Source organism: Protopterus annectens, chromosome 10.part0 (genome assembly GCF_019279795.1).
Source record: "Protopterus annectens isolate FY-2018-M chromosome 10.part0, PAN1.0, whole genome shotgun sequence".
Lineage (NCBI taxonomy): Eukaryota > Metazoa > Chordata > Ceratodontiformes > Protopteridae > Protopterus > Protopterus annectens.
Window position 1 is genome coordinate 1,650,646,638 of NC_056744.1, and position 22,238 is coordinate 1,650,668,875.

The window sequence follows — 22,238 nt, forward strand, 5'->3', positions numbered from 1 at the left end:
CCTGGGTGCAGTAGACAAGCCAAAGGGCAGCGCAGAGAATTGATAATGTTTTGAGCCTGCCTTGAACCTGAGGTATCTTCTGCACTCCTGTCTGATAAGAATGTGTAGGTAAGCCATATCTAATGTCACCATCCATGCATTTTTGCTCAACATTGGCAGGAGCTGCTGCAGAGTAAGCATCTTGAACTTTGGTATATCCAGGAAAATATTTAAGACTGACAGATCCAGGATAGGTCTCAAAGTATTTTGCTTTCTGGGAACTAGAAAAAGTCTTGAATAAAAGCCTTGTCCCGTCTCTGAATTTGGAACCAGTTCTATGGCCCTCATAGCCATGAGGGACCTCACCTGTTTTAATGCCTCTGCCCATTGAGTTTTTGGTAGGTCTGGCCATCCGTTTGGTTTTGGTAAGGTGTGAAAGTGAAATTTGTAACCTCTTAAAACTACATCCAGAACCCACTTGTCTTGGGTTATGTAAGTCCAATTTCGGTGAAAAAGAGAAAGTTTTCCTCCCAGAGGAGCTTCCAGGAGAGAGGTTCCTGGAGCCATGCAGGGGGAGTCATTGAGCCTGTTTCCTGTAAAGTTGAGACCTATCTTCTCCACCCCTGGGGGTGGAAGCACTCCACTGTCTAGGTCTATAAGAGGTCTGTGCTTGGGCCCTCCCTCTGGGGCGCCTATATCTACCCCTCTGAGGCCTGTCCGAGCTGGGAAATGACCAATTTTTAGCTGGCCAATTTCTGCTAAATCTAGGAGGCTGTACTTGTAAGAAATCCTTAACCGTTTGCATGGATTTTGCCTTATCCTCCATTTTCTTTATAATCTCTTCAGCCTTAGACCCAAATAAAACATTATGTTGAACAGGAGCATCCAGTAACTTTGCTTTCACTTGATCAGGCAAATTTTGTTCCTTTAACCAAGCATGCCTTCTAATGACCATGCCAGTGGCAGCCACAATGCAAGAGGCCTCCAAAGCATCAAAACCACAGTGTAAGGTATGTTTTCCCACCTGCTCAGTAGCATGCATCAAATCATGTAATTCCTTATTGTCTGCACATGCAGAAATGGTACGCATTTTTTGTTTCATAACAGACAAACGATATTGCTGATATTTCAACATATGAAATTGACAATTTAAAGCCCTAATAGATAAAGTAGCAGAAGTGTACACTTTTTTGCCCCATCTCTCCAAACCTCTAGAATCCTTATCTGACGGAATAGGGCTCTTAGCAGTGGTGGCCTTAACACCCTTAGGACCCTGAGAAATGGTTTCTGGATCAGCAGTAGGATTTTTATAAAGAAACTGGTGGGAGTCAGGGACTCTGTAATATCTATCAGGCTTAGCAGGGGCCGGAGGAAAGGAGTCAGGAGTTAAATTAGACTAAGAAAAGACATCATCCACAATATCCAAAATAGGAGGAATAGCCAGGGGTCTGTGTTGGGGAAGAAGAAGGAAATCCCTAAGCCTTCTCTTAGATTCAGAGTACTCCTGTCCTTCCCAGTGAAAATGTTCCCTCATGTCATGTAAAGTTTCCCCAAAAGAATAATCCTCAGGAGGAGAAGCTGAAGGAACGGATTTCCTCAGCATCAGAATCCTCATAAGGAGGGAAAGTATAATCCTGTTCAGAGGAAGACACTGAAGAGATAGATGCCTGATCAGAGGATTCATAATCCAATTCTTGTCTTGGCCTTTTGTCAGGAGGGGGATGTGAACCCCTAATCATAGTTAACAAGTCCTCCGCCATTTTAAGCATTTGTTTTTGAGATTTAGGTCCCGGATCAGAGGAGGCCTGGGCTTGAGTCTTTGTTTTAGAAGGAGTCTTTGCCTTTGTCTTTGCCTTTACCTGAAGCTGAGTAGGCCTGAAAACCCCCTCGGAAGCCGGTACCTGCACAGTGGCTCCGGACCCATCTGAGGGAGCATTATCCGAAGGTCCTGCACCTGGAGTATTTGAAGGCCTAGTTGGCTCCTCGTGGGAGTCCGTTTCGGCAAGTGGTTCTGTAATGGCCGATGACAGGGGCTGCGAAAGCGCCCCACTGACGATGGCCGAACCAGCAGCTGGCTCTGATTGTAAACTGTTGTCTGATTTGGACCTCGGAGGCCTATCCTTATCCTTGCGCCTTTTATGAACTCCGGTAGTCGGAAGTGTTTCCGACGACATGTTATAATTAAATCGCCTCCCAAAGTAATGAAAGGCAAAATCGTATCCGTTTAATAGTACGTTGATTAAATCTAGCACAAAACTGACAACTAGCTACGTCGTGGTCAGGGCCTAGACAAGGAATACAGTAAGAGTGAAAATCCTTATGAGGTATTTGCTTCCCACATGAAATAGAATTATTAACTTTTTCTGACATCGGTCTGGAGCAAGAAAAAAGTTTCCCCAACGGGGTACTTAGCTTTGAAAAGAAGAATGTCTTCGGTATGAAGCACCAAAAATAACAGGAGTCAGCCGACCGGCACTTGCGAACTGCTTCCACCGCGCGGCAAGAAAGACTGGAGAACATGGCGTCGGCTGGGAGCTTTGTACCCCTGGCGCTCTGACGTCAGGGAGGGTGAGTACACAGCCAACGCCGGACCCAGACTTTGGGATTCTGGCCAGCCGAGGGCTGCCTGCCAGCAGGAAGAACCCTACAGTGATGACTGCAACAATGAAACATGATGAACATCAGCCACAACAAAAATGTGTTTCAAGCCTGCAAAGCCTTTTCCTAAAGGGACTTAAAAAGCTCAGTAGCAGCACCGAAGAAATGCTTGTTATCTAGAGGAGCATTCATCATCTTAGCCTTAATATCATCAGGCATAGGCTGGAGGCAAAGCCAGGAATACCTCCTCAACACAGAGCCAAGGACAGCAGCTGTACACAAGGCATCAGCTGCATCGTAGCTGCATTTAATAGAATGGCAAGCTACATGAGAAGATGATCCTAGTAAAGAAAGAGCTGAAGTCTGCCCCTCAGAGTCAGGAAGGTCCGAAATAACCTGACAGGCCTGAAAGAGAAGAGCCAAATATATATTTGGTCATGCGTTGCTGGTAATTCACAGTTCTAAAGGCCAGGGTAGCAGCAGTACACTTTCTAACTTACCCAACCTCTCCATGGTTCTGCTGTCCTTGTCAGGGGGAGCAGCTTTGGAGAATGCAAAAGCTTAGATGGTTTATCAGAAGCAGCAGAAATAACAACAGAAGGGTCAGCAGAGGGGCACTTGTAAAGGAATTTGCAATCCTCATCCACCTTATAAAACTTATTGGGTTTCTTAGGAGCAGGAGGCAGGGGGCTGGGACTCAGCAGCCTGAGAAACTGAAAAAAAAATGCATCCAGCAAGGCAGCAAGAACAGGAGGGACAGATGAGGCCTTGGGAGACTCCACTTGAAGGAATTTATAGTACATTTTCTGGACATCTGAGACCTTGATACAGCCCCACTTAAAAAAAAAACTCAATCATAAGGGACACTGTATCACCAAAAGAAATCCGATTCTCCTTTTGAGAAGGACTAATAGATTCCTTCTCCTCAGAACCATACTCCAAGGGATAGGGAATCTGGGAAGAATAGGTTAAGGATTCTTCATCAGAATCCACATCCTCATTAGATGAAACCTGCCCCCTAGGCCTTTTAAGATGAGTAGAAGACCAAGGTGGAGCAGGAACAGAGACCCCCCTGAGGGGGCTTCAAAGCCATAAGGGCATTAAACAGACCCTGTGTGAAGTCCTGCTACTCATGTTTAGGATCTTTGGGAGCAGGAGAAAGATTTTTAGTTTTCTGCTTCTTTTTCAGGGGGATGTCAGCCCTAAATATCTTAGGTAACTCAAACCCCTGATGACACTCTATAAGCATAGTGGGAATCTCCTCTTTAACAAGTATTTGCAGACACCCCCCCAGGCCCTTTGGAAATAATCAGCCACAGTTCCCCCCAAACATCCAAAATGGATGTCTGCAGAGCCTCTGGGGACACATGAGAAGCTAGATTCATAATGGCCTCCAAAATGTTCACAGCAGAGGAATCCATCTGAAAAAACATGTGGTCCTCCGAGCTTTCACCAGCCTTGATAGAGACAACCGGTGGATGCAGTACAGCCAAAGAATCAGACTGAGCTTTCTTGATCTTTTTCTTCATGGATGGCTGACCCACTGGTGGGGTGATTCCTCCATAGCACCCTTAGCCAACTTTTTAAGATATTAGTTCTCTAAATAAATGGCTAAAGAGGAAAGATGACTATGCAAGGTCTTTGGAACAAATGTCTGACAAATAGGACAAGACATATGGTCACAAAACAAACACTGCTCATGACAGTCTTTAAAGCAGATCTGAGTCCCACACTGGCATTTCCCCTTTCTGGATGACATGAAACCAACAACCACAAAAGAAATTAGATAAGAAAAAAAACAGTAGGGTAGTCATCTGAAAAATGGCTTGGTAACTAGCAGACGAATGAGTGTTCAGACTAATGATCGAAGATGGTGTTTGAACTGGTGGCAAAGAAGTTCTGATGATAGTACATCCGCATGTCACCTTTATGCCATACGCTGTGTGCAGGGAGCATACATGTGATGTACAAAGTCCATATTACAACCTAAAGGCTTTGGTATACTGTCAGGATGTTGGGCTTCCCTTGGCAGGGGATCCTTATTGCATTATTGTAAAGGATACATTGCATTATTGTAAAGGATACATTGCATTATTGTAAAGGATACTACAAAAGTGATATGGAAGGATATATTCAGTTATTCTCTCTTTCCTATTTCCCCACAGTTAAGTGCACACTGCAATATGAAGTGTATTCCATTTTGTTCCATTCTACTTTTGAAATCACAAATATCTAGGCAATCCTGACAGTCATTGGTAACCAAACACATCTCAGGAATCAGCCTGGGAGGAGTAGTTCTGTTTTGCTCCTGGTAAGAAAATGAGAACATGGACATTATTTTTTAGCTTTCCTAGAGATGACCAATCCTGAAAACTGGTTCTTAGGATACAGCTTGGAACTGGTGCTACTGCCTTTCTCCGGATAAGAAAGGCACATGGATATACTGATTTATGACCATCTCTGATTGGACAATGTGTATGGGACTTCACTGACTGGTCTGGTTTTGAACCATTTTGCAGCTTAGCTGTGTTGCACTGGGGAATCTACCAGGTGAAATTTGTAACAAGTCTGCAGACCTACAGGACTGATTATTACCAGCGTCTGTCACCAGCTTCTTAAGCCCAGTTTAGGGTTAGTGCCACTGTTTTACTTCTGGTAAGAGAAGTAGAAAAGGGACTGATTTCTAGTTAAGTGCAGCGTGGTGACACCAGCACTACTAATAGTCAGGCAGTAGCCAGTAGGCGAGTCACAACTATTTACTATATTTGACTAACTTAAGTGGCTACATTACTGAGTCTTTGATGAAATTAGTTTACTGGTTCCTTTTGGTGTCAGAAGAAATTTCCCTGGCTAGTTATAGGCATTATTTGCTACCGAGGCTAAATTCAAGTGTCTTGCTACTGGTTGATGTGCTGTGTTGAGGTGTTTTTGCTTATTTACTGTGTTATAAATAAAGCAGTTTAGAGTGATGTTGCCCATCTGACAAAAGCATGTTACACTGCACTGCAAAGACGCAGACATTTAGAACCTTAACTTTCTCTATACAACCTACTTCACCAATTACAATTGTACGTTAAATAGTCAGTAGTTGTGTACAGAGGCTCTGATCTGCACTAGGTGGCATGTTGCTCCTCATGTGTAGACTTGTTTGTTTTAGACAGCTACAGCAATGCTTCGTCTATCCCAAATGTAAGTCTGTAGACTTGTACTGTTTGTTTTACACAGGCAAAGCCTCCAGTAAATCAACTCCAAGTCTCACTGGCATACCTCTGCCTACATCCCACATTAGTAAACAGCTGGGGCCATGGACCTGCACATTCCATCAGTCTCTATAGCCAGCCAGTGGAAATGGGGATCCTCAGACAATGTACCAAGTGCCTCTTGTATAGTGAGAACCGCCTAACTAGTGCATACAGTGTGTGAGACAGAGTAATTATGAAATGTTATTGGAGGCAAAGCTCTCACAAACACCCACAGCAAATAAGCAGGTTGTCAGTACAACACTAAACAAAGTGCACACAATTTCGACCAAACACAGAGAATGTGATATGCTGAGGCTCCTAAAAGTAACACACTTAAACCACAAAGGCCTTCTAAAAGTAACCTAAGAAACAAATACCTTCAACAACCTCACAAACACACAACACAGGCAGTACCCACCATGAAACATACATCTTAGAACTACACTCACTCAGTTCAAATGCTCATAAGGCAAATTGCCACAATATCCAATATCCTGGTCAGAAGTGACTCCATATAGAGAAGCACACTGATGTACCACTCACCATTTTGTGTATGGTGAGAGTCACAGTATGATACAATCAGGCACCAAGATTCAACACATTACACGAGCACTCAAGTTGGTGCACCACAAGTACACACATGGACATAGTCATAGTACAAAGGGTATACCTCCAGGGACTACATAAAGAGAGATATTATAGACCTCTTGTAGTACATTGTCTGAGGTTGATATGAACCTAGCTTCAAAAAGCATTTTTCTATCACTAAACATGATGCCACAACATGAACAAAACTGTTTTTAACAACTGGCTTAACTTCCAGTGTTATTCAAAGGGAGTACAGTATATATTAGACTGGGAGGAGATGGTAGACAGTTCAACAAGGATAGCCTACACACCGCTCCTTCCAAGGCTTTTGTATACTGATGAAATCCTTAACCATACCATAGCACCTTTTTAGGCAATGTCAATTTTCTAAAGCTTACAACATAAAACAAAATCAAAACAACATTATGACATTGCTGGTCAATGTTAGAGGCCATAACAAAAAAACTCCCCTCACTACAACACCCTGAAAAACATAGATATATATATATATCATCACAGAGACCTGGTTCAAGACCAGTAAAAGCATTCCATCAATGCAGAGTTTCAGTGCTTATCACATGTTCACACCCACTACATTAGACAAAGGCACTAAAGGTGGTGATGATTCCACATTCTTAAAAAAATTAACAACCTGTAACTCCTCCATGTGCAATTTATTATTAATAAAACTCCTTATTATATCACAGCTAACTACAGGACCCTTTCAGATTTGTCAAGGGATGATCCTGCATACTTAATCTGGTTGAGTTCTTAAAAAAAAGATACTGTAGCAATGGATGATGGCAAATCAGTGCACACTACATATCTAAATCTTGCAAAGGTATTTGATACCATCTGAGACACTGGTGTCATAGGTAAGCTCTCCAAGCTAAATGTATATCACTACATAACTTATCGGATAGCAAATTATCTCAAAATTAGAATCCAGGAAATAAAGAAGGTCAGCTCTCCCTCCTCCAAAATACCTGTCTCTCATGTTGGACCCCAGAGGTTCAGTTCTTCAGCCACTCCTCTTTGGGATTTACTTCTGAGAGGTCGAAGCTAATGTTAAGGGTTTGAAGCTGACCAAGTCTGCAGATGGTTAGGTGAGATCTTGATTTTGAAGGTCATAGCACTTTCTGAAGAGGAAACAGCAGCACCTGATGAATGAGCAATAGTGAATGCTGCTTAACTAGAGCTTGTACAGGCATACAATAGTAACCCACAAAACAGAATAACTGATAAGTTAGAGTTTGAATGTCAATCCATACAAAACTCAATGGTAAAACACTAAGTAACAAGATGCAACAAGCTACAGAGCTGGGGGGGGGGGGGTCACCTGTCCAGTTAGACAAAAGTCACCACTGGAGTTTCATTGGGCTCTGGAATGGGACCATTAGCTGCTCTTCTCAGCTACAAAACTGGAAAACTGGCTGTGGATAACCAAGTATGCTGATGACTGCAAATTATATAACATAATTACTTCAATAAAAGATGCCAAAGTTTTCCAAGGTCTTCAAGAAATGCATGAGATACCACACAGCTGAAGAATACAATCACACAAACCACTGTCACAGAAAGAAAGCTGATAAAGAGCTTTAATGTCTCTACTGCCTCGGCCAAACACAGCCTTCAAGCAGTGCAATCAATTACAACAGATCATTACATTATATAGCACAGAAATAACAACCTTAAACAATTAAATATCAATTACATGCTAATTAATTAGATACTTCCAATTGCACTTGGTGTTTAACCGTTTAGGAATTAAAGTATTAAATTTCAAAATGTCCACAACTTCTTTACTTAAAAATTTGTCCTTTATAATCAACACTTCCCCTACGTGTAATACTACCGGTTCCAAAATGCAGCCTCTAAGTGTTTCCTCAAGAAATGTACACCTGCTACAGTAGTAAAGACCTTGCATTTAATGCCAATAAATGCACAATCGTGAGACAGACAGAAATGCAATAAACCATGCTTACAAAATAAGCATTCAAGTTCAGAAAAAGTTACAAAAATTATACCATCATTACAAATATAAAGATAGTTGTAGACAGCGATTTAAGCTTTGACCAAAAGTATGAAGAGTAATTCCCACAATGTTAGAGCCCTTGTCACTAAAACAAACAAGTAACTCAGGAGCTTAATAAAATCCACCAAAGTCAAGTCGGAGGCTAAAGTAGCTACCAAAGCCAAAGACAATCACAAGGCATTTTTTGGTTATGTTTGTAATATCAAACCACAGCACAGCAATGGACTGAGCTGATTGTGAACAATGTTATCTACACTGATGCTGCCGATGTAGCGAACGTACTGGAAAATAAATTAGCTCTAACTCTACTCCTCTCTCCCCTCCATATGTCCTTCATGACATACCTGAAACCTGCTCGCCCCCCAGCTATCACACATGACCAAGTCCTAAAAGTGCTACCAAAAGCTAAAATATTGCATGGATGGGTGCTGACAATATCCCTGGACGCATCTTAAATAGCATGAAACACGATTTAGCCACACCCTTAACAACACTGTTCAATATCAGCCTGCATACAGATTTTGTACCAAGTGAGTGGAGAACAGCTACAGTCATTCCCCTGCATAAGAGAGGCCCTTCCATTAACCAAGGCAATTACAGACCCATAAGTCTGACCGGCCTCATATGCAAAGCCATGGAAAGACTTACCATGGAACTGATCAAGATATAGGAACCACCAAACACTAAACCAGTCTCAGTTTGGATTAGTCATGGGCAGGCCATGCTTACTCAACCTGGTGGATTTTTTTTTTCTGAAAAGGTCAACAAAGCAATGGATGAAGGCAAAATGGTACACACCACATACCTCAACCTTACCAAAGCTTTTGACAACTGGGAATAAATCCCTATGTCATCTCCTAGATTGCTAAATGAGTCAGAGGTAGGATGGGCAGGCCTTGCTTACTCAACCTGGTGGATTTTCTTTTTTCTGAAAAGGTCACCAAAGCAATGGATGAAGGCAAAACGGTAACACCACATACCTCGACCTGGCCAAAGCTTTTGACACAATCCCCACTCAGGCATAGTAGAAAAGCTAAACAAACTGTGAATAAATCCCTATGTCATCTCTTGGCTTGATAAACTGACTCACAGGTAGGACAGAAAAAAATCAAAATAGGGGAAGTTCCCCTCCACAAAGAGACCAGATGCCACTGAAACATAATGAGGACCTTCTTTTGGATTGTTTTTGTCTAATTTATCTCCTCATACCTGATGAGCATGGAATGCCCTCCCAGGTACATAATGTTTCAGGCAGCACACCTTGAAGGTTCAGTGGGATACAACAGCCCACGCCATGACAAGGGGTTCATTACTATGGTTACCTGTGCGCTAGGTACATAATGTTCCAGGCAGCACATCTCTAGGGTACAGTGGGACACAACAGCCCCATGTCATAACAAGGGGATTATTACTATGGTTACCTGTGTGCTAAGTACATAATGCTCCAGGAAGCACACCTCTAAGGCTCAGTAGGACACAACAGCCCCATGTCATGACAAGACGATTATTACTATGGTTACCTGTGCTCTAGGTACATAATGTTCCAGGCAGCACATCTCTAGGGTACAGTGGGACACAACAGCCCCATGTCATAACAAGGGGATTATTACTATGGTTACCTGTGTGCTAAGTACATAATGCTCCAGGAAGCACACCTCTAAGGCTCAGTAGGACACAACAGCCCCATGTCATGACAAGAGGATTATTACTATGGTTACCTGTGCCCTAGGTACATAATGTTCCAGGCAACACACTTCTAAGGTTTACTGGGACACAGCAGCCCCACACCATGACAAAGAGGTTATTACTATGGTTACCTGTGCGCTAGGTACATAATGTTCCAGGCAGTACATCTCTAGGGTACAGTGGGACACAACAGCCCCATGTCATGACAAGGGGATTATTACTATGGTTACCTGTGTGCTAAGTACATAATGCTCCAGGAAGCACACCTCTAAGGCTCAGTAGGACACAACAGCCCCATGTCATGACAAGAGGATTATTACTATGGTTACCTGTGCCCTGGGTACATAATGTTCCAGGCAACACACTTCTAAGGTTTACTGGGACACAGCAGCCCCACACCATGACAAGGAGATTATTACTATGGTTATCTGAGCCCTAGGTGCATAATGTTCCAGGTAGCACATCTCGAAGGTTCGGTGGGACACAGCAGCCCCACGTCATGACAAGGTGTTTATTAATTTGGTTACCTGTGCCCTAGGTGCATAATGTCCCAGGCAGCACAGCTCTAAGGTTCAGTGGGACACAACAGCCCCATGTCATGACAAGGGGATTATTACTATGGTTACCTGTGTGCTAAGTACATAATGCTCCAGGAAGCACACCTCTAAGGTTCAGTGGGACACAACAGCCCCATATCATGACAATGGGATTATTACTATGGTTACCGGTGCCCTAGGTGCATAATGTTTCTTGCAGCACACCTCTAAGGTTCAGTGGGACACAACAGCCCCATTTCATGACAAGGGGATTATACTATGGTTACATGTGAGCTAGATACATAATATTCAAGGCAGCACACCTCTAAGGTTCAGTGGGACACAACAGCCCCATGCCACGACAAGGGAATTATTACTATGGTTACTTGTGCTTTAGGTACATAATGTTCCAGGCAGCACACGTCTAAGATTTATTGTGACACAGCCCCACATCATGACAAGGGGATTATTATTATGGTTACCTGTGCTTTAGGTACATAATGTTCTAGGCAGCACACCTCTAAGGTTTACTGGGACACAACAGCCCCACGCCATGACAAGGTGTTTATTACTATGGTTACCTGTGTGCTAGGTACATAATGTTCCAGGCAGCACACCTCTGAGGTTCAGTGGGACACAACAGCCCCATGTCACGACAAGTGGATTATTACTATGGTTACCTGTGTCTTAGGTGCATAATGTTCCAGGCAACAACCTCGAAGGTTCGGCGAGACACAGCAGCCCCATGCCATGACAAGGTGTTTATTACTATGGTTAGCTGTGCGCTAGGTACATAATGTTCCAGGCAGCACACTTTTAAGGTTCATTGGGACACAACAGCCCCACACCATGACAAGGGGGTTACTACTATGGTTACCTGTGCCCTAGGTACATAATGTTCCAGGCAGCACACCTCTAAGGTTCAGTGGGACACAGCAGCTCCACACCATGACCAGGTTATTATTACTATGGTTACCTGTGCCCTAGGTACATAATGTTCCAGGCAGCACACCTCTAAGGTTCAATGGGACACAACAGCCCTATCTCATGACAAGGGGATTATTACTATGGTTACCTGTGCCCTAGGTGCATAATGTTCCAGGCAGCACACCTCTAAGGTTTAGTGGGACACAACAGCCTCATGTTAAGACAAGGGGATTATTACTATGGTTACCTGTGCCCTACGTACATAATGTTCCAGGCAGCACACCTCTAAGGTTTACTGGGACACAGGATCCCCATACCATGACAAGGTGATTATTACTATGGTTACCTGTGCCCTAGGTACATAATATTCCAGGCAGCACACCTCTAAAATTCAGTGGGACACAATAGACCCATGTCATGACAAGGGGATTATTACTATGGTTACCTGTGCTTTAGCTGCATAATGTTCCAGGCAGCACATCTCTAGGATACAGTGGGACACAACAGCCCCATGTCATGACAAGGGGATTATTACTATGGTTACCTGTGTCCTAGGTGCATAATGTTCTAGGTAGCACACCTCGAAGGTTTGTGGGACACAGCAGCCCCACGCCTTGACAAGGTGTTTATTACTATGGTTACCTGTGCCCTAGGTGCATAATGTTCCAGGCAGCACACCGCTAAGGTTCAGTGAGACAAAACAGCCCCATGTCATGACAAGGGGATTATTACTATGGTTGCCTGTGCCCTAGGTGCATAATGTTCCAGGCAGCACACCTCTAAGGTTCAGTGGGACACAACAGCCCCATGTCATGACAAGGGGATTATTACTATGGTTACCTGTGCGCTAGGTACATAATGTTCCAGGCAGCACACTTCTAAGGTTCAGTGGGACACAACAGCCCCATGTCATGACAAGGGGATTAATACTATGGTTACCTGTGGTTTAGGTACATAATGATACAGGCAACACACTTCTAAGGTTTACTGGGACACAGGAACCCCATACCTTGACAAGGTGATTATTACTACAGTTACATGTGCCTTAGGTACATAATATTCCAGGCAGCACACCTCTAAGGTTCAGTGGGACACAGCAGCCCCACACCATGACAAGGAGATTATTACTATGGTTACCTGTGTCCTAGGTGCATAATGTTCCAGGCAGCACACCTCTAAGGTTCAGTGGGACACAACAGCCCCATGTCATGACAAGGGGATTATTACTATGGTTACCTGTGGTTTAGGTACATAATGTTCCAGGCAGCACACTTCTAAGGTTCAATGGGACACAGCTTCACGTCATGACAAGGAGATTATTACTATGGTTACTTGTGCTTTAGGTACATAATGTTCCAGGCAGCACACCTCTAAGGTTTACTGGGACACAGCCCCACATCATGACAAGGGGATTATTACTATGGTTACCTGTGCTTTAGGTACATAATGTTCCAGGCAGCACACCTCTAAGGTTCAGTGGGACACAACAGCCCCATGTTAAGACAAGGGGATTATTACTATGGTTACCTGTGCCCTACGTACATAATGTTCCAGGCAGCACACCTCTAAGGTTTACTGAGACACAGGAGCCCCATACCATGACAAGGTGATTATTACTATGGTTACCTGTGCCCTAGGTACATAATATTCCAGGCAGCACACCTCTAAAATTCAATGGGACACAATAGACCCATGTCATGACAAGGGGATTATTACTATGGTTACCTGTGCTTTAGGTGCATAATGTTCCAAGCAGCACATCTCTAGGATACAGTGGGACACAACAGCCCCATGTCATGACAAGGGGATTATTACTATGGTTACCTGTGCACTAGGTACATAATGTTCCAGGCAGCACAACTCTAAGGTTCAGTAGGACACAACAGTCTCATGTCATGACAAGAGGATTATTACTATGGTTACCTGTGCCCTAGGTACATAATGTTCCAGGCAACACACTTCTAAGGTTTACTGGGACACAGGAGCCCCATACCTTGACAAGGTGATTATTACTACGGTTATTTGTGCCTTAGGTACATAATATTCCAGGCAGCACACCTCTAAGGTTCAGTGGGACACAGCAGCCCCACACCATGACAAAAGAGATTATTACTATGGTTACCTGTATCCTAGATGCATAATGTTCCAGGTAGCACACCTCGAAGGTTTGGTGGGACACAGCAGCCCCACGCCATGACAAGGTGTTTATTACTATGGTTACCTGTGCCCTAGGTGCATAATGTTCCAGGCAGCACACCTCTAAGGTTCAGTGGGACACAACAGCCCCATGTCATGACAAGGGGATTATTACTATGGTTACCTGTGCCCTAGGTACATAATGTTCCAGGCAGCACACCTCTAAGGTTCAGTGGGACACAGCAGCTCCACACCATGACCAGGTGATTATTACTATGGTTACCTACGCTCTTCCCTCTAGTTAGACATTTCTACATATGTGATGACTCTAAGATCTCCTGCTGTTTCTTACATTTGCCTTTTATCAGTTCATCCTTGCTACCAAAAATGTGTTTTCTCTTGTCTCTTCAGTCTGGTTCATGTCTTTCTTTTCTGCCTCAGACTAACAACTTTACTGCCTCGTATTCCATTTACCACTACAAAGCTTTCTCCTCTTTCTTAATTTTTTGTCTTACATTTCACATTTTAAATATTTCTCATTTTTACTTTTCACAGCAATAGTCTTCTAATATTTCATTTTTTCTGATGCTTTAATTTCATGACCAATATTTCAAAATCCTAAATATAGCACTTAATAATAAATTAATGACCAAATGCATTTATCTGTACTAATCATCTAGATGCAAAGCATTTTTTACCAGTCCTATTACACTAATTACTATGTGATTAAAAGCAAAGTATGTGACCCTCCCCCCTTACCCAGTGGAGTCTGCATACTTCCACATACTTCCTACTCTTTGGTCAAGTTTGATTTATCTACACACCATTACCACAGTCAATGTTCTACCTGCCCCATTCTAGAACAAAACATAAGTACTACCCCTCTCTATGGTCACAAACTCTACACAAAAGCGAACAATAAAGGAAAGTACATCTTTTTATCTTGACCATTTATTACTGTTTTAATGCACATATCTTAGAAGAATGCAAGTCTAGTTTAGGCTAAAGTCTTTACATTAGAAATTCATTTTTAAATTATACATTGAACAGATTTGTTCGCAGCCTTTTACCAGCCTTAACTTAGACTAGAAAGGCCAATGTTTAACGCATTTTATATATTTGTACAATTTTGAATAATCAATCACAAAAACTAGCATCATTTAAGAGGGCTGGAAATCATTACTACAACTATAGTGAACCTTTAGAATTTGTACTTCACTAGTTTTTGGGACCATAGGTTTAGGAGACGGGGATAATGAGTGTAACTGACCAGTTTAGAGAATTAATGTAACTGTTTGTTTACAAGATCTATTCTATTAATACAGCTTTCAGAAGTCAGGTTCCCATCAGAAGTCTGGATCCTATTTTTTATCCTTTGATGTAATGTAGTAAAACACACCTGCTGCATCTCTGAAGTGACAGAGAGCAGGGTCCTGGGCAGTGTATTAGAGAGCACTGAGTCTCTGCACAGATATCTGGGGAGGGGTCAGAGAGGGCAGGGTCCAGTGGGCAGTGTATTAGTAAGCACTGAATCTCTGCACAGACACCTGGGGAGGAGTCAGAGAGGGCAGGATCTTAGGCAGTGTATTAAAGGGCACTGAATCTCTGCATAGAGACCTGGGGAGGGGTCAGAGAGGGCAGTGTCCAGGGGGAGTGTATTACAGAGCACTGAATCTCTGCACATAGACCTGGGGAGGGGTCAGAGAGGCAGTGTATTACAGAGCACTGACTCTCTGCACATAGACCTGGGGAGCGGTCAGAGATGGCAGGGTCCAGGGGCAGTGTATTATAGAACATTGAATCTCAGCACAGCGAAGAATGGTCCTGGTGAGGTGTTAGAGAGGGCAGGGTCCAGGATTAGAGTACTAGATGTGTCCCACCAGCGAGCAGCAGTACCCTGACAGGAAACAGAACCTGCTTCTACTACTGCTAAAGCTGGAACCAACATGTAATCTGCCAAGCAGCCTTCACATTTTAACACACTCCAGTCAGTGGCGGCTGGTGACTTCGAATCAAAGGGGGGCTGCAGGAGATAGCCGAATGGGTGGGGTCAATGGGAAGGGGTGCGGACAACTAGAAAGGAGAGGAGCTATGCTCAAAACCACAAAAACTAAACTTTAATTAAATATTCTGCCCTGGGTGCCAAACCCTCATTATGAGAGTCCAATCAAGACAAATGAAGTGTAAAAGAATAAAAATATTTCAATGCAGTGGCTGCTTGACAGCTTACTTAATATCTAGATGGAAACAAAAAGGTTGGTGAGGCATGAAAAAATAAATTACTTTTTAAATACATTACTGAAATGTCAGTCAAAATCAAGTATAAAAAAACAAGCAGCACTCAACTCAAACCGCTTCTCCTTGCACTGCATTATAATTTATCTTCAGCTTTATTAAAGTACCAAGTAACATGCTGAAAGTAGCAATCTCTGTGATGTCCCCACTTGTAAAAATGTTTCTTATCCAAAAAAGACCTGCTGCCTGACATCTACTTGTTTCATGGGGAAAACATGATCAAAGTAAAAAATGAAAAGCAAACAAGCTCAAGATACATTGCTTAAAGGATTACTGTACAGGTTATGGACCACACATGAATGGCATTCTGTTTAGTTTACGGGTAAAGCCCTCAGAGATCACTGGAAGTCTCCAACAAGTGTAATGATCTTCTTAAAATAGTGTAATCCTGTCCTTTATTACAAATACTGTCATATGCATTTCAATACCCAACGCTTATACATTATCTAGTTAAGTATTCTCTGCATGGCAACAACAGAAAGGCTTCAATGTTGGCAATTCTTTAACAGTATGCTTATTAAAGCTTAATTGCATGTTATGATCTCAGACAAGCTTACCTGATGGTCATCAAAGCATTGCTACTTAAAACACAGAGCAACAGGCACTTTGAGTAATAAGCATAAATCAACAGTACAAAAATATGACAGAAACCAGACCATTTTGCAAAATCAAGAACAGATGAAAAGCCACTGTAGTACTTGTGTCTACCTTGGATGGGGGGATACCCTGCACATTTACACTGCATGGGGGATACCCTGCACATTTACACTGCACAACTGCTCCTTGCCTTTCTTGGACACATCCAGAGTCACTACATGGGGGAGTGGGGTGCAACAAGTATGTCACAATTTGAAATGTCTCTGGCTGACTGATGGCCCTGACACATTTGTCATACCTCACCCTCAGAGCAAAGCCATACATAGAAGTGGGACAAAGGCCCAAAAATAAGGACAATTTTTAAATATTGCTCTTATAAACTTAGAAAGATAATAGAATAGTAGGTCTTGCATTAGTATGAATTTTCTGAAGGATATGAAATCTGAAACTCAAATGTCTGTCATTATTTTCTAACTTCAATCTTTAATGATTTACCACTAATTTGCCAAAAAAAATTTTATGAAAAATGGACCAAAAATGTGATGCAAAAATATAAAATAGCCACACAATACAGCTGGGAACCTGTCAAAGAAGGGACACTTTTTTAATAATAGTACTGCTAGCTTGAGCAGCTGACAAAATAAAAGAAACTACATGCATTTCTGAAATAAAAGTAATCTATAACTCTGATTATTACAGTTATTTCTAAATTGTAAACCCTCCATGTTTTCTTCCAAAATTGCTATTTTGCGGAGGGATTATTAGGGAAGAGCAACATTTTGAGCCAAATTCGGGGACAGTTGAGAGGTTTGGCTATGCCTAATTCTATAAAGCAATTTATTTGCATGTACCTCTCAACCTGTTAATGCAATAAATCTGGACAAGGCCAAATATATTGGGGGAACATATAAACAGTACTAAAAATTGCTCTTGTATAAACTGAGACAGTTGATAGAACAGGTCTTACTTCAGCATGCATTTTTCTGAAGGTTATGAAGTCTGAAACTCAGTGTCATTATTTAGTGACTTCATTCCTAAATGATTTTCCAGAAAACCACAAATATTATGAGGAACAAACCAAAAATAAGAAGCAAAAATCTATTAATTCTGTGAAAATCTGGACAGTTGGGAGGTATAGTTCAGCTGGGGCTGTCTTTGAGTTTGCCGCCCTTCCCCCTCACAAAATCATGGTTGAATGGAGCCCTCCCACCTGCAGCCATTCCAATGATCCATTACTTGGCTATTTCACTCCATTTACCATAAACACTAATGTGCATACTGCTTTACTTCTATGATGATCTGGCTTTCATTTGAAAGTTTTATTTTGCATTTTACAGCACAATCACTAAGACATCTGCTAAACAAAGCAACACAGTCTCACAATGAAAACAGGCTTAGCATTAAAAACTTCTCTGCCCTTGAAACGCACATTCAAAGAAAATACATTTTGCCAGTGGCAGATAAAGATTAACTTTGGGCTGTTTTCAAATCATAGGCCCCTTGCACATGAAACATACATGTGCTCTTTGACTTTGATACACCTTCCTGATTCTACTAAATTAAATTCCTTGTACAATACAGTACAGTTGTTAGATGGCATTTTAAATTTATTGTTTTGAACATTTTTCCAGTAAACAATGAAACAAAATGCATGCACCAATGACAAAACTACCCACTTCAGAACATTTCCATCATAGGTCTACTCAACCTTCTACAGTCCACCAGTATCAGTAAATATGCACAATCTCTGAAGTAGTAAAAGTCATCTAAATAATTCCACATTAAAGAAATCTGTAACAATGAAGAGGTTGCTGCTAGCAAACAACTTTATATGTCACTGTTTATTCATCTACAAATAAAGTGCCTGTTGCCCTTGAGGAATAAATTGCCTATGTTGCATGCATTAAAAAAAAATAAGCTAGTAATATCCTAATAGGGACTGTATGGCAAACTGATAACAGGTTCATAGTTACTACTCTAGGTATCTTTGCCAAAAAGGACTGCAGCATCCACCCACTTTACAACACAGTACAGTATCAGCAATGCATCTATCTACTGTGGGAGTAGAACCCACAGCCTCCTGCATCAAAAGCTAGTACACTACCTGTTGTGCTATTGATGCAAGCAGACTCAGAATAAGCAGCACTAAAGTTTTGTTCCCCTGCAGCTCTCAGCTCCTTGTAAAATCTATTCGACACGCAGTTGTATCTCTGAACTTTGCAGCACAGGAAATCTGGAAAAAGCCAAAATTTATTGGGGGGGGGACAACCAGGGACACATTTTAAACATTGCTTGTATAATGTTGGAAAGTTGCTAGAATAAAATGCTGTGTTACCACCATACATTTCACTGCCACATCTTTAACCCAGGGGACCCTGTGCAAAACAGTCAGAGAAACATACCACTATGCCAAATCAGCTGTTTTGTAAAAGAGAGGAAGACAAACTTAAATGGCTACCATTTAGTGAATTCAGTTCTCAGCATAGCTGTCAACCTCTTGGCACAAAACACCTGAACAAAGCCAATAATGGGGGGAATACAGCCCCCAAACATATTCAGTGAATTCAGTTCTCACTATAGCTCTCAACCTCTTAGCAAAAACATGTGGACAAAGCCAGTAATGGGGGGGGGGGGTACAGCCCCCAAACATTCAAAGAGTACAGTTCTCACCATAGATAACTCTCAACCTTAGCACATATACCTGGACAAAGCCAATAATGGGGGAATACTTTCCCAAAAATAGGGACAAATTTCAAATATCCATGTTATAAACTTAGACAACTGCTAGAACAATTTTGTGTTACCATGTACTTTCTGAAGAATATGAAGTCTGAAATTCAAATGACTGTTATTTTTTAAACATTTAACCAGGAAACTAGTCTGACTTGGAACTAAACATTTAACCAGGGAACTAGTCTGACTTGGAACAAAAGACAATTTTCAGCAGAGAAGAGAGAAATGCCAATCACATCTTTGCAAGATGAGAGAACCTGCAGACACCACACAGAAGGCACCCCAGCCAAGAATCAAACCAGAGAACCTGTAGCTGTTAGGCAACAATGCTACCAGTGCACCACTACACTACAGACTTTGCAAGGAAAAATGTAGATACAGAAACCACAGATTTTATGAGGAACAGAACAAATATGAGGCAAAAATCTGCAAGTTTTTTTTAGAAATGGTGGTGGATAGGGAATTCAGGTCCTTGCCACCTGCATCCAAGGTACAGGGTTCAAGCCTGAGTATCTCTATCCACCACCATTTGCTCTCCAGTATGTAGTAACTGGGGCAACACACACACACACACACACACACACACACACACACACACACACACACACACACACACACACACACACACACACACACACACACTGACCTGAAGCAACACACACTTACCTGATATGTATGTATGTCTCACCCAGCGACCAAACACCTAAATCCAGCCAGCGACCTGAAGCAGCAAACACCACCTGTGACACGGAGCAATCCAGCCAGCGACCAAAACCTGCTACACCTACCTTCTGAATGAGCCCGCGCAATGAAAGTCCCAAGAGAGCAGCTCACCTCTCTCAATCCTGATTGGATCTGCCTGCAGCCGAAGCAGTCCAGACCTCCTCTTCTGTGCAGTCGTCCCCGCACTGATTCCTGGGTGCATTTGCAGCAATGATTGCTGGGTACCTGTCTATCTCTATCCAGACTGCTGATAAAGGCAGTCTGGACTCATGCTTTTTTTTTTTTCTGTTTGTTTTTTAGTTTTAAAGATTTTTCTTTTTTTTTTCTAGGTGGGAGGGCTGCAGTCCGGCAGTCCGATACCACGAGCCGCCCCTGACTCCAGTATTTGTTGTTACATTTACAGATGAACTGGTTCTTTACTTCATTACAGCAGAGACTGTACCTTTAGCCATTTCAAAGTTAAAAATGTGCGCTCCTGAAATTAAATGCTTTAAAAAGGATTTTATCAAGGTGCAGGATAAAAAAATAATCAGTAATAAAAGCATTCAAATATTTTTTTGAAGAATCCCAAATGTAAAGAACATATGTTAATGTTTGAAGACATTACGCTAAGCCTGAAAATAAACATAACATTCGCCACAGGGATGACAGTCTCAGAATTGTTGTATTAAATTAGCAGGAATGTAAGTAGCACAGATAAAAGTGAGGGCCTTGGGGGTTTACCCAAATGGCATGTTTGAAATTCATGATGTTTCCTCATATTTTATGTCAATTCCAGTTTTATTATGTTGCACTGAGATATGTTTTATCTAACATGTGCAATATTATGTTATGTTAAAAATTCCTGAGAGATACACATAACCAGGCTTACATGTGACTTGTGTGCAAACAATACACATAGCAATCACACAGACGTGAGTTTTGACTATTTATGACTTTAATTTTGGTGCCTTAGAAATCTTTGATACTGGATTTGGAAATTTAAGTTGTAGGGAGTGTAGTCTTACACAGGGGCTGGGGCTGGGGTGAATGCTTTGCCCTACATGTAAAAATGGCTTAACACAGAAAAAGAGTTTCTGTAGTCAATGTTTCATTGTCACTTCAACACTTAGTTATTTCTCACTGTCAGTAACTTACACAGAAAACATTAGTCATGGGGCTGACAGATACAGTTAGGTGACACAACAAAAGGGGATCTGTGTTGTAAATATTTTTTCAATTGCCTGTCAAAAATGTTATATAAATGAGCGGCACGTTATTTTATAAAATATTTGTTTCTGACCCAGCCAAACAGACTGAATAGAAAAGTGAATGTGTAATTTACAGCGTATTACTTTGCACTACATAGACTAACAGCATGCTAAATTCTCAAATATTTCTTCACCTTGGCTAATACATATCATTCTACTTTGCAAAACAAGAACTGTACAAAAGCAAAAATTAAAAGCTTTCTTACTGTTAGCAAACCCTTAGGTTCATGTTGTCTGAGCTCCAAATTATTGTCAAGTGTCTCTTGCTTGGCCATAAGATTGTTTTCAATGGATTCAGATTTTACTGGAGTATCTGCTTCTTTATTCATGAACTCCACGTTAGTATCAGACACGTGGGAGACAATACCGTCAGGTTTAACGCTTTCAGGGTTTCCTTCAGTTTCATTCAGAATGTTTTCTTGTTCTTTCTTAAGCCGATTGATGATCGTTTCTTCCTTTTCTTGCAGAAACTGGTGCAGTTTGGCAAATTCTTGTTTAATGAATTGTTCCAAACTAGAAGCATCTTCCTGAGGAACAATAAATGTCAGAAGATGTTACGTTGAATAGCTGTGCATTACATTATCAGTTTTACACACACATTTTCCTTTTACAACAAACTGAACACAAACCATCCCAGTGATAGTCAAACCATTGTTTTCTGCAGCACTGGTAACCTGACCTTGGAAGCCCACCAGTAAAGGCAGTCAGTGAGGAAGGGACAATAAGCCCAAGATGGTCTTCTCTCTAGATGAGCCATGGGAATACATTACCCCCTAGAATACAGCAACAGTCACTGCAATAAGATGACTGCATGTTCAAGTATACAAGACGAGAGAAAATGTGAAGAAAAGAGAAGGCAGGTATCCAACTGGCTGATGTGTCTATCCTTTTATTTATCTGCTAATTAGATAGG

At 41.8% G+C, this 22,238-nt stretch overlaps 1 protein-coding gene across 1 annotated transcript in view; it reads right to left on the minus strand.

Moving 5' to 3' along the window:
• LOC122814368 (zinc finger protein 729-like) overlaps nucleotides 1-22,238 on the minus strand; it is a 600,102-nt gene that overhangs the window by 65,213 nt on the left and 512,651 nt on the right. Inside the window, exons 17-18 of the mRNA XM_044086953.1 lie at nucleotides 21,532-21,852; nucleotides 3,078-3,290 (exon numbers count right to left, since the gene is read on the minus strand). Of these exons, the coding sequence (XP_043942888.1) occupies nucleotides 3,078-3,290; nucleotides 21,532-21,852 (534 nt within the window). The remainder of the gene's footprint in view (nucleotides 1-3,077; nucleotides 3,291-21,531; nucleotides 21,853-22,238) is intronic.